This window comes from Loxodonta africana, chromosome 9 (assembly GCF_030014295.1).
Source record: "Loxodonta africana isolate mLoxAfr1 chromosome 9, mLoxAfr1.hap2, whole genome shotgun sequence".
Lineage (NCBI taxonomy): Eukaryota > Metazoa > Chordata > Mammalia > Proboscidea > Elephantidae > Loxodonta > Loxodonta africana.
The window spans coordinates 24,979,476-24,993,211 of record NC_087350.1 but is presented as its reverse complement, the minus strand read 5'-3'; the positions used below and the strand labels follow the sequence as shown (position 1 = coordinate 24,993,211).

General features: G+C 41.9%; 1 protein-coding gene across 2 annotated transcripts in view; it reads right to left on the bottom strand.

The window, feature by feature from the left end:
• SLC28A3 (solute carrier family 28 member 3) overlaps positions 1–12,910 on the bottom strand; it is a 58,610-nt gene extending 45,700 nt beyond the window's left edge. The window contains exons 1-2 of one of the 2 annotated variants that reach the window (XM_003407372.4): positions 12,791–12,910; positions 12,477–12,610 (exon numbers count right to left, since the gene is read on the bottom strand). In XM_003407372.4, coding sequence (XP_003407420.2) covers positions 12,477–12,563 — 87 coding nt within the window. In that variant the 5' untranslated portion in view covers positions 12,564–12,610; positions 12,791–12,910. The other variant, XR_002784991.2, reaches the window with a different exon arrangement.
• Positions 12,911–13,736: the final 826 nt, after the last annotated feature.

Below are 13,736 nucleotides of genomic sequence, written 5' to 3'. Positions count from 1 at the left end.
GTTTCTTTTTACCTAGAGAATTTCCAGAGCCTGGAGTGAGCTGAAAGTCATATAAATGTAGAATTATACACAGTGTCTTCAAGACATCATTGCCTTTGTCCTCCTGGGTTGTCCTTCATTCTTATTGTAGCTTTGGAATACTTGTGTTGGTGATTGTGATCATTTCAGCCTGGGTCTGTTTTCCTGTTCCTTGCCTTTCTTTGACTTAGGTTGATTTGTTGTGTAAAGGAAGAAACTCATAAGAACTTCTACCATTCATTTGGGAGGCGGAAGACCAGAGACGTTCTAAAGACACCCATGTGGGATCTACTCCTGAGAGCAATAATGTGACTACGCCTTCCTCCTTACTCTGTGGCAGGCATGGTGCTCTGGGCTTGCCCCATACTCCATTAGTTGGTCCCTTCCTCCCTTGCTTCTCTAATCTTTGCAATAAATATTATCATTAACTTGATTAATAATTATTGATTATTATCAAGATATATTATCAATTTTTCTTTTACCCTGAAGCCAAAACCTTATAGATAAGCATGCTTTCTCTCTCCCCTGCCAGTAAAGACCAATTTTCTCAAGAGTTATCTGCACTTACAGGTCCCATGTTCTCGTCTCCTGTTCACTCTACAACTCAGTCCAGTGTGGCTTCTACTCCTGTCGTTCCATGGAAAACATTCTTGTCGAGGTCATCAATCGTTTCTCCGTCCTGAAACCCTATCTTCATTGTACACGGTGGGCCACTTCCTCCTCCAAATACTCTCATCCCTGACTTTTGTGATGTCATACTTTGCTAGTTTTATTCTACCCACTGGCTGCTCCTTCTCTCTTTTCTGTGCCATCTTAGTCTTTTTTAAACAAAACAAAACAAAACCCACAACAGCTACCGTTAAGTGGATTCTGACTCATGGTGACCTTGTGTGTGACAGAGTAGAACTGTCTGTGCTCCATAGGGTTTTTAATGGCTGTATTTTCGAAAGGCCTTTCTTCTTCTAAGGATGGACTCGAACCTTCAACATTTCAGTTAGCAGCTGAATGCAATAACCATTTGTACCACCCAGGGACTCCAAAATAAAAATATTTTTGAGAAAAAAAAAAAATGGCACGTGAAAACAGGCACTTAAATACATTGCTGGTTAAAAAAAAAAAAAAAAAAACCTAGCAGTGTAAATCAGAGAACAGTTTGGCAATGTTTTTCCAAACTTTTGATGGCACAATTCTATTTTGCAGACACATTCTAGTTTGAACCACCCAGGGACTCCCTAGCTTTCTCTATGCTACTTCTTTACTGTATATAGTGTTATATGCTGTATACATGTAATAATGTTACATACAGTCCCGGGGGCTCTGTCCTAGGATTCTCATTCCTTCCTCCAACAAATATTTATTGTGTATCTACTATGGGCTAGATACTATGTTGGTTGCTGCGGATTGCATATATGGGCTCTGTTTTCATGGAGTTTGCAAGAAGACAAGCAACAATAAATTATACCCTTGATTCTTTAGTTATGGTGGTGAAAAGGGCTAGTCCAAGTTCAAAATGCTAACTCTACAGAATAATTAGAATGAGCTCGGCTGTTTCTGAAATTCCAGAGATGGAACTAGAAAGTGCTTTAACAGAAAAACATCTTTCTGCAGTCAAGGGGGGAAAAAGTAAACAAAGATATAATCCCCTTGAGTCTATTGGTGGAAACTAAGATTCTTATTCTCATTTCCTTCTCTGAGTTGTTTTTACTAGGCAAATCCCCCATTTGTCTGAAGGGATCAAAATTCAGACTACAAACTGATTATAGGTTTTTTTTTTTTTTTTTCTTATAGGAATGCTTTCACCCTGAGCCCACAGGGCCAGGGGTGGGAAGTCTTTTTCCTGTATGCTCTTTGATCCTAAGTTCAAGGTCGGGGGATAATACACCATATGATATTTTCCGCAGATGTTGGATGTCACTAATGATACCTTGTAACTTTATCTTAGAACCTCTTGAATAGCCCCATAGCTATTAAAAATCATGTTTTTAATTATTAACTAATTTATTTAAATAACATTGCGCTTTCGATGAACGTTTACACAGCAGTTTAGGTTCCCATTCCACAATTTCTGCACAAGTTGTTCAGGGACATTGGTTACATTCTTCATGATATGTGAACAGCCTCATTATTTCCCCATTCTGGTTGTTCTGTTTCCATTAATCTAGTTTCCCTGCCCCCTTACATTCTCATCTTTGTTTTAAAGTAATTATTGACCGTTTCGTCTCATATAGGTGAAAAAGGAGCACATGTTTTACTTTTGAAATCTTTGGTTTATATGGTGGGTGTCACAACTTGGGGCCTTCCTGGCACGTCCCATGAAAATCGACAGAAAGTTGTCCTCCAGCCCTACTTATGCCAAGATGCATTTAATGCCAAAGCCTGAGACACCTACAGAATGAAGCCTGGGGCAACCTAGCTACCTTACTCTTGTGTTATTTTGGAGGGTTATAGTCATGTCCTCCTAAGTCTTAGCCTGGACTGGACTATATTGCGACAGGGCAGTTGATAGTGAGGTATCAAAAAGGGCTACATCATTATGTCATAGGCACTTGAATTTTCTCACTGTTGGAAAAAAAGAAATGATTTTTTGCTGATTTCTAACGTCACCTGTGCTATCAAGCAGTTCCTTGCAAAGAGTACTGATTAAATAAATGTAAATTAATTATAAACACACGGAATAAATATACAGTATATAAAATTTTGGAGCCCCGTTGGAGCAGTGATAAAAAGCTATGGCTGCTAACCAAAAGGTTGGCAGTTTGAATCCTTGGAAACCCTGTGGGGCAGTTCTACTCTGTCCTACAGGGTCACTATGAGTTGGATTTGACTCAGCAGCAACGGGGTTGGTTATGGTTTTATATAAAACTTTAAAAGAAATGCATTCAATTATGCTGAAATGGCAAATGTTGTGTTGTACATATTTTTACAAAAAGAAAAAATAGTGCATTTGACGAAATCAGAAATGGATCTGAAGGAAACAAAATATTTGAAAAATAATTTTAAGTCCTTTGATGAGATGTAGACATTAAGGCTGAGCTCTTGCCCAGTCCAGCCACGGACCAAAGGGACTTGAGGTTTTATGTTTTGCTGACGTGACAGTGATTCTGAGCCAAATGTTAGCATCTCTATGTCCTCTTTCATAGATTTTTATGTCAGGGGATTCCAGTATTTGCTATAGGAGGAAGTAAATTTCACACAGAGATTTCAAAATTTTGCTTGGCCTACACAAGAGTAACTTCCCCAACTAAATGGTGTAATTAATAATTGCTGATATTTCAGCATTTGCTAGGGACCAGCGCTTTACATGTATTTCCTCAATAGTCCTATGATGTTGAGTGTTAGTATGAGGCAGGGTAGTAGTATCTTTATTTTTGGATCAGGAAATTTAGCTAACTTGCCTAAGATCCCACAGCTGGTGAGTGGTGAGTCTGGAAGATCCAGGCAGTCTGATTCTGAAGCCTCAACTCTTAACCTGGAGAAACTTGGTTTTGCCCTTCTCATAATGATTCAGGGTAAGGCTTTAGCCTCACCATCTGTGCCCTGTTGTCAGAGCCCCAAAATGGCTTCTTTCAGAGGCTCTCCACCTTCCCATTTCTTCCCTAACAAGAGGCTACTTGCTACCTCCGGCCCAGGTCTAGGTCACATACAGAACAGCCATGCCTGGGAGCATTACAGGATACCTGTGCTGCCTAAATTCTCCCTTCCCTACTTGTTTCTTCCCTCTTCTCTGACCTAGAGACCTCATCCTCTGCAGGGGAACCAGGAAGTGGTGATGTGGTCCAATAGGAAGCCTGACATTAGCTAACTTCTACAAATGTCTTTTGTTGACACTGTGAGTACCTTTGTCTCTTTGTCCCGCCTGGCTGGGTCTAATGTGCTTTGCAAGTAGACCTTTGCTTCCCACTCTATTTATCTCTTTGGGTTTGACCCTCAATTAAACAATTTTTAGTTTCAAACCTCTCTGGTTACACAAGTTAGACCTGTATTCTCAAACCAACTTCCTCCTTGCAGATGTTCTTGAGCCAATGGTTCCTCTGGTATATGGGAAACTCAGGGCTCAGTAACATGAACTAGAAAAACATTTTTTTAAAAAAAGCCAGTGGAGCTGTAAAGTGATATAATTGAAAGGGAAAGTCACTGACGGGAAAGTAGGACCCATTAATGGACAAAAAAAAAAAAAAACCTAAACCAAAACCAAACCAGTTGCTGTTGACTCTGACTCATGGCACCCCCATGTGTGTCAGAGTGGAACTGTGCTTCATAAGGTTTTTAATGGCTGGTTTTTTAGAAGTAGATCATTGGGTCTTTCTTCCCAGGTACCGCTGGATGGACTCGAAACCCTGACCTTTTTGTTAGCAACTAAGAATATTAACCATTTGCACTAACTACACAACATATTGTGTATGTGTCTTCTTCCACTGGATTTTTAGATCCCGGAGAAGAAAACAGTGTCTTAGTCATTCGACACACTTGTACTGAAGGAACTAATTGCATTCACACTCACTGCCCTTCCCACCTTAGCTTGCTGGGGCTGTCTGGTCACACTGAGACCCTGTGAGTAGGCATGCATAGATTGGATCTCTTGGAACTTCTGGTATTCTCCCAAAGTTGAACAGGTTAGGAGAGGAAGGCAACTGGATAGTCCAGGTGTGGGGCAGACAGTGTTTTTCTAGGTCCTCTTTGGGGTGGCTTTGTAAGCCCAGGCACTTCTTCATGGTATAAAGGGTCTTATTAACATTAAAGCATTGCTTTCTGACCGTGTTTAACCACAATCTTTTGTAATCTGGCTAGATATTTTATTCTGGAATACTCCTTAGTGCACAGAGTGTAGAAATTCAGTTTTAAACTTTTCATTGGTTTTGGATTCTTGTGAGCAAGATTCTGCAAACAACAAAGAGCCTTGAGGGAAATATGGAGAACTGGCCTCTATTCTTATCTGCCTCTCTTTACTGCCCTTTCTGTTTCCCTGCTCATGCCTTTCATACCTTCCCACTTACAGCCTTGATTTCCCCACAAGATAATAGGAAAAAAATAGTTCTTGACAATGGTAGCCTGGGCTATCACATACTTTGTACTATAGGGAGTGTGTCCCTTCCACCTGGCGCAGGGTAGGTGCTCAATACATCTTGTTGAATGAATGAGTGGAGTAATGAAAGCCTATAAATGTGCAAGTCTCTTCCATTTGGAAAATACTCCCTGGCCTCTCCTTATGTTATGAATAGCATTTTGTGCAGGCTATATTGTGTGAGTTTGCCATTGCTTAACCAAACAGTGATTTTCTATTTGCAGCTCCCAGCATAATGACTGGCACAATGCCAACACTCAAAAAATGGTGAATCAATGAATGTCATGCTTTGTGTCAAACAGCTTTGGCTCTAGGAGGAAAAATGTCACTAAAGCCTTGAGTTCAGAGAACTAAAAGATTGGAAGGAACCTTGAGAACTCTTCAGTTACAGTTTCCTGCTTCCTAACTCAGCCATTCTTGGTAATCATCTGTTTTGATCATGAACACCCACAGGAGGATTCTCAACCATGTGACTCAGTCTCCCAAAGTCAGAATTTTTATAAGATACTTCCAAAGAACACAAGACATACATACCATATACATATTTTAGCTTCTTTTTCAAGTAGAAAAGCCCATAAATTTTTCATGCCCAGGCTATAAAGTGACTTTTGGGTCATACACCCAGCCCACGGGTGAAGTGGAATTAAATACCAGCAAGGATCCAGAATCCTGGTCTTGAATGAAGATCATGTCTGCCAAGACCTGCAATCTGAAGACAGAGCTCCAAAACTTCTAGAGAACTCTAGAGACTTGAGGTTCATGCTCACAGTTAGCCTTTCTATACAAAGCTCCAGATACCTCTTATCTTTTTCTCCAACTTGACGTATAACAGTTCAGCTAGCATGTAGGACCTAGATTCTCCATGAACAGTGTCTGGACGAGATGGGTCAGCGGGTACCACCACATCAGTAGAAAGAATCAATGAAACCCAGAGTTAGCTCTTTGAATAAAACCAAAACCAAACCCACTGCCGTCGAGTCGATTCCGACTCATGGCAACCCTATAGGACAGAGTAGCACTGCCCCACAGAGTTTCCAAGGAGCGCCTGGTGGATTCAAACTGCCGACCCTTTGGTTAGCAGCTGTAGCACTTAACCACTATGCTCTTTGAATAGATCAACAAAATTGACAAATCTTTAGCTAGACTGACCAAGGGGGGGAAAAAAAAGAGAGAGAGAGAGAAGAATCAAATTACTAAAAGCAGGAATGAAAGAGGGCACATTATAACTGAACTTACTGAAATAAATCTAAGGCTGTTACTTTACTTTTCATTTTGTGACATGAACTTGGTGATCAGGTCCTTAAAGTGCAGTGGCAATCGTTTTTTTTCTGTCCTCCAGAATGAAAGCAAGGCTACCTTACCTGAGCTATCCAACACAATAGCCACCAGCCACATGAGGCTACTGAGTACTCAAAATGTGGCTAGTGCAACTGAGGACTTGAATGTCTAATTTTATTTCATTTTAATTTAAATTAAGAAAACCACTAGATTCAATTATTGGAAAACATTTACATATGTTTGAAATAAGTTGTGTATGAGTCAGCTTTTCCAACTGTAAAGTTTATGAAATCTAAATACAGATCAAAAAAGAACATTTAGCCTCATTTAGCGTCAGAATATACTGGAAGTGTAAAAAGAATGTAAAATACCTCATGAATAATTTTTACATTGAGTACCTGTTGAAATGATAATATTGTTTGATGTAAACTGCTGTTGTCGTTAGCTGCCATCAAGTCGGCCCCTGACTCATGGTGACCCCATGTATTAAAAGAGTAGAACTGCTCCATAGGGGTTTCTTGGCTGTACTCCTTACAGAGGAGCCCTGGTGGTGCAGTGATTAAGAGCTATGGCTGCTAACCCAAATGTCAGCAGTTTGAATCCATCAGCTGCTCCTTGGAAACCGTATGGGGCAATTCTACTCAATCCTATACATAGGGTTGCTATGAGTTGGAATTGGCTAGACCGCAACAGGTTTGGTTTTTTTTGTTTAATCTTTGCAGAAGCAGATTGCCAGGTGTTTTCTTCTGCAGAGCCATTGGGTGGGTTCGAACCGCCAACCTTGAGGTTAGCAGCTGATCACAAACTGCTTACACTATCCAAGTGCCTTGTTTGACATACTAGGTTAAATAATATATCGTTAAAGTCGCACCTTTTTCATTTTACATTTTTAAGGTGACTTGTAGGAAATTTTTATGTGGCTTGCGTTATATTTCTGTTAGACAATGCTGCCTTCCAGCTTCAGTAAATATCTTCATCTATTCACTATTGACATTATTAATGATTTCCTGTTTTCTTTCCAGTGCCTTAGCCATTGATGAGTAACTAACTGGTTCTTCCCTTTTAAAGGGAACCATTTCAAGAAGGCTCGAATGAGGAAAAACCTTATCACAAACTAAATTCTTTCCCTCTGAGATGTCATGGAAGTGACCTGGATTACAGTCATCTAGGCTGTTTTCCCCCAGGCGCTCCTTGGAAACTCTGTGGGGCAGTTCTACTCTGTCCTCCAGGGTCGCTATGAGTCGGAATAGACTTGACGGACAGCCGTGGGAGTGGGGAGGCTGTTTTCCTCTAGAAACATGCCAGCCTGGGTACGGATCACGCGGACAAGAGGAAAAAGCTGAGAAAGCAGTTTTAAACCTCCTTGTCCTGGGCTAGGTGAAAAGCTAGGCAGTATCTTGAGTGTGACTGATGCTGACCTTCCAGAATCGTGTGCTGAGGAGAAAAAGCATTCTTCACCATGGTGTCAGGTAATTACTTCTAACTGCGCAACGTTGATACTCTTTTTGGGTTAGTAGTCTGTGCCAATGTTCTGGCGTATTTTAATCCGTAAATGGCGCTTACACTTACATGACCTCCCAAATTCTGACCTCCATTTAACAAACTCCCCAAACCTGACCAGCTTGCCAGGTGATTGATGGAGCAACCCCAGCTTCCTGTGTGCTTTGTGTAGGATGTAGCCTTATGCTTTCCCCAGACTTCTAGAAGCAGGACTCACTCAAATGACTACAGGGCAAGCCTAGTCTTTTTTCCTTCAGAGGGCCACCGGTGTCAAAATCAATGCTTACACCTGGGCAGGAGGAAACTTGATTGTAAGGGCCATCTTTTAATAAAAAGTCTTGTTTTAAAAACTTGCCTGCATTTTCACCCTTAGAAATTTTGAGTTTTATTTGACCTCTTGTGTTGGCAACTTTTCATCTCTCCTTTTTCTGGGTCCTCTTCCAGTATATTCTGATGCTAAATAAGAGTCCTCCTCCTTCAAGTTTGTTAAAATCTTTCGATTGCCCTATTCTAAAAAGCCCTCTGCAGGTACAGACACTTGACAAATGTGAAAGGCAAGAGGAAGCTTTTAGAAAGTAATGTTTGGCGAGGGGAGATATCTTGGAGGGTAGCAAAAAAGATCTCTTAAATAGGATACATAAAGCACTTACGAAAGAAGTATCTGATTAATGGGATTACAATATAATTAACTTTTCTTCATGAAAGGAGCTTCAGAGTGGTAGAAGGTGTTTGCAAACCATATAACTGACAGCGAGTTAGTATCTGGAACGTTAAATGAACTCTTACAAATCAACAAGAAAAAGACAAACCGAGGAGGGAAAACGGACAAGATATTTGGACAGGAATTCATGAAATAAGTATCTAGTGGCCACTAAACATGTGAAAAGTAGGCTAATCTAATTAACAGTCAGGAAAATGCAAATGAAAACATCAATGGTATACTACTATACACCCACCAGAAAAGCTGAAATTAAAAAGGCAGAAAAATATTGGTGTGGGTATGAAGGAACAGGAACTCACCCTCTGCTGGTTAGAGAGTAAATTGATAAACCACAGGGAACTGGATTGGCACACTAAAATTGAAGATATATATGCATAAACAACGACCTAGCAATTCCACTCCTAAATATAAGCCCAATATAAATTTGTTACATGTACATCAGGAAGCATGCACAAGAGTGGTTCCTTTTAAAAGGGAGGAACCACCTACTCATCAAAGGCTAGTCCCAAACAGTAAACTGGATACATTGTGGCATATTTATGCAATGGAATACTGCAAATCAGTGAAACTGGATGAGCTCCAGCTAGATGCAACAACAGGGTTGAATCTTAGAAATACTAAATGGAGCGAAAGAAGCCAAATACAAAAGGATTCATCCTAACTAAATTCCATAGAAAAGTTTAAAAATGGACAAAGAGTTCATAGTATATGTTTCTATTTATATAAAGTTCAAAAAACAGGCAAAAGTAGTGTTTGGGGATTCATACTTAAGGGGTAAAGTAATAAAAAGGCAAAGAAGTAATTACCCTACAGTTGGGATACCAAAAAAAAAAAAAAAACAAACCCATGGCTCTATTGGACAGAGTAGAACTGCCCCATAGAGTTTCCAAGGAGTGCCTGGTGGATTCAAACTGCCGACTTTTTGGTTAGCAGCTGTAGCACTTAACCACTATGCCACCAGGGTTGGGATAGGGGTTATTAATGGATGAACGAGGTGGTTGTGACTGAAAGTGTGCAGGGTTAGGGCTTCTGGGAAATGACAGTCTCCTATTTCTTGACCTGGGTGGCAGTTCTATAAATATTCATTTTGTAATAAGTTTTATACTGGTTTTATATGTCCTTCTGTATATTTCACAATGAAATATATATTAATATGTTAATATTATATATCATAATTAAATATATTTATGTCTATTAATATATAATTTATGAATATATATATTTAAAATAAAAGGCCCCTTCAACAACCTTGTCACTCCTGAGCTTGTCCTTCTCTTCCCCACTCTCCTCTCTGCCAGAGGAATGTCACTTCTCCTCTCATTTTCTCCAGTCTCTTAATTCCCGTTTGTAACACGAACTACTCCCAACATGGGGTCACAATAACCTCCTAGCTGGCAAATCAAATAGACTTGTGGTCCTTGTGGCTTCTCTACCAGTCTTTGCTGTTGACACTGAAGCTCTCTGTTCTTTTGGCTTCTCCAGCCTCTTCCCTCTCTGGTTCTGCGTCTCTAAACATGGCCCTCTTTTCTCCATCCTCTGACTTGTCTACCTTTCCTGTTCCTCACACACTGTTGTTTCTCTGGTGTCCGTCCATATGTCATCAGCTCTTCTCTGTACTAACAGCCTCCAAATTTATCTCCTACTTCTAAGTTCCAGCTACAGGTATTCTAGAAGCTTTCTATTTCATCTCCACCATTATCTAAATTTTCAGAATCACCTTAATTTCAACCAACAGGCCTCAAGTTGAACTCATTCCCTTCCTTTCTCCAACCTTGTTCCTAGATTCCCTATGTAAATAAAGGGATCACTTCCAAGGCAACAATCCAAGCTAGAGATGTTGACTCCTCCCTCTCCTTAACCTGCCCCAGCACTAATGGTTACTGTTATGTTCACATTGTGTGCTGTCTTAGTTACCCAGTGCTGTTGTAACAGAAATACCACAAGTGGATGGTTTTAACAAAGAGAAATTTATTTCTTCACAGTAAAGTAGGCTAAAAGTCCAAATATGGGGTGTCAGCTCCAGGGGAAGGCTTTCTCTCTGTCGGCCTTTTCATTGATCTTCCCCCAGACTAGGAGCTTCTCTGCACAGGGACCTTGGGTCCAAAGGACACGCTCTGCTCCCAGCACTGCTTTCTTGGTGGCATGAGGTCCCCCACTCTCTGCTTGCTTCCCTTTCCTTTTACCTCTTGTGAAATAAAAGGTGGTCTAGGCCACACCCCAGGGAAAACTCCCTTTACATTGGATCAGGGATGTGACCTGTAAGAGTATTACAATCCCACCCTAATCCTCTTTAACATAAAGCTACAATCACCGAATGAAGGACAACCACACAATACTGAGAATCACGGCCTAACCAAGTTGATACACACATATTTTGGAGCCATAATTCAATTCATGACATGTGTCATGCACTGTTTTACATATTTAAAAAAAAACCAAACCCGCTGCCGTCGAGTTGATTCCGACTCATAGCGACCCTATAGGATAGAGTAGAGCTGCCTCGTAGGGTTTTCAAGGCGCAGCTGGTGGATTCAAACTGTCGACCTTTTTGGTTAACAGCTGAGCTCTTAACCACTGCGTCACCAGGGCTCCACACATATAAGCTCATTTAATTCTCTCAACCACCCCAAGTACTATTATTATCTTATCTTACAAAAGAGAAAACTGAAGTGTTTAATAAGTCATCCCCACAGTCTGTCTTCAGAGCCCTTGTTCGTACACCCCTTATTCTAAGCCCTGCACCAACCGTACAGGTGCCTCTTAGGGGTATTCGTGCCTCCACCCCAGCACCTAGATCCACTGCCACTGGCCCTTGTTGTTCTTGTTGCTGTCGAGTCGATTCCAACTCATGGTAACCTCACGTGTTGCAGAGTAGAACTGCTCCATAGAGCTTTCAAGGCCTATCGGGAGCAGATCTTCAGGCCTGTCTTTTGAGGTTCCCCTGGGTGGGTTCAAACAGACAACCTTCTGTCTAGTAGTCAAGTACTTAACCATTGTGCCACCCAGAGACTGTAGCCTAGCTGGGATTATTATACTAAACTCCTACCTGGTGTCCCAACCACACACAACTCTCTCTCCTTTGTAGTCTACCTTCAATAGGGTCACCAGAGTGATCTTAAATTAAAAAACAATAATTTGATAGTCCCTCTACATTTCCATTGTTTCTTTCTTTTCCTTAGCACATACGGAGGCCGGAGGCCGTGAGATGAGGCACGTGTCTGCCCCTACACTCTGCTCCCCACCTCCAAACCTACTTGTGAGGCTTTGGTATCTGCTGCACATTGCCCATGTTTGGACACCTAGGAATATCCCTGAAAAAAACCCCATCCCTGTTGCAATAGCCCATGGGGTTTTCCCAGCGACAAGCCTCCTTCCAGCTTGGTGGCACCCGGCCCTGGGCTAAACAGCATTAATCACTCAGTGAGTTTTGGTTGAAGATAACTGAGACTGGTTTGCAAAACCGGGTTGCTATGGGTTAGGCCCCAGGCCACCCGTCAGAAGCCGCTGTCAGACTGAGATTAGGAGGAGGAACTGTGAGGCACCAACTCCATCAGGGACTGGGTACCGATGTGCCCCAAATCTTCCCCTCCCCCTAGTTCCTTGTCTTAGAGAAGTTAAAGCCTCTGTGCAGGTAAATGCTGTACCCCGCCATGAGCCCAAAACAAAAGCAGAAGGAAGGTTTTAAGAGACGGGGCAAAGTCAGAACCAAAATAAGTCAGATTAAAAGAGACTTTTCTGGTTTGTCAACCCAGGGAAGAGTCCGAGAAGGAAAAATAGGCTTAGAGTCCATTAGGAACCTTACGGCATTGCAATATTCCCACTGCAAAGTTGCCAAGGGAGCAAGGAAAGAGCATGGTTTCCATGGGACTTATAAACACAGATGAAACTCGGTCTCACCTGGAAAGTGCTGTTGCTGAAGCCCTCAGCTCCCGAGGCCTCCACACTGTGCAGCTCCAACAGCTCTTTGCTGCCAGCTGGGCTCATTCTTCCTCTGGATTCTCTCCAGATGTCTGGCCTGAAGGTCCCTGTGCCTGTGAAAAGGAGCACAGTGTCTGCTGATGTCAGAATGGCACTTGGCACTTCTTCAGTTGGAAAGCTTTAGAAGTCAACTACTGAGCGACTGGGGCAGACACCTAGCTAGGGCGGGGCAGGAGGCCAGGGAGGGTGGAGGCTACCAGTCAGCTCTGGCCAGCTCCAGTCAGCCCGCCCACCTCATTAATCTTTCTCATTAGTTCCCACAATTGGCTTTCCATTTTCACTCCTGGGGAGAACTCTTGCGATGCACAATACAGAAAACGACACTTTCTCTATGGTCCTCAGTGAAAGAGTGTATTTCCTGTGGGTGGTGTTTGGCAATGATGGTGGCAGGAAATGCTGGCTGCTTTCATGTGACCATATTACTCTGTGCTGGGGCCACATGAGGTACGTTACATATTGTGGTCTTGGTTTATCTTCAGAACAACCTTGTATTGTGTTTGGGAAAATTGAGGCACAAGAAATGTAAGGAATTTGCTCTGAGTCATTTAGGAAAATTGAAGGGCAAGAAAGTAAGGAATTTGTTCTGAGTCATTTAGCTAATTAAAAAAAAAAAAAACCAAACCCATGTTGAGTCTGACTCATAGTGACCCTATAAGACAGAGTAGAACTGCCTCATAGGGTTTCCAAGCAGTGCCCGGTGGATTCAAACTGCCGAGCTTTTGGTTAGCAGCCGTAGCTCTTAACCACTATGCCACCAGGGTTTCCTAGCTAATAAAGGGCATATGAAAAGTAAGATTTAGGTCTGGTTGATTCTAAAGCCCTTTTATGATCTTCCTGTCTGGTGCCCTGATGGTGTGGTGATTAAGAGCTTGGCTGCTAACCAAAAGGTTGATGGTTTGAATCCACCAGCCACTCCTTGGAAACCCTATGGGGACAGTTCTACCCTGTCCTATAGGGTCTTTATGAGTTGGAATTGACTTGATGGCAACAGATTTGGGTTTTTTGGGGTCAGTGTTTTTTTAGACCAGAGTCCCTGGGTGGCACCAACTGTTAAGTGATTTGCCACTAACCAAAAGGTTAGTTGGTGGTTTCAGTCCACCCAAAGGTGCCTTGAAAGAGAGTCCTGGTGATCTACTTGCAAAAAATTACAGCTACTGGAAACTCCATGAAGCACAGTTC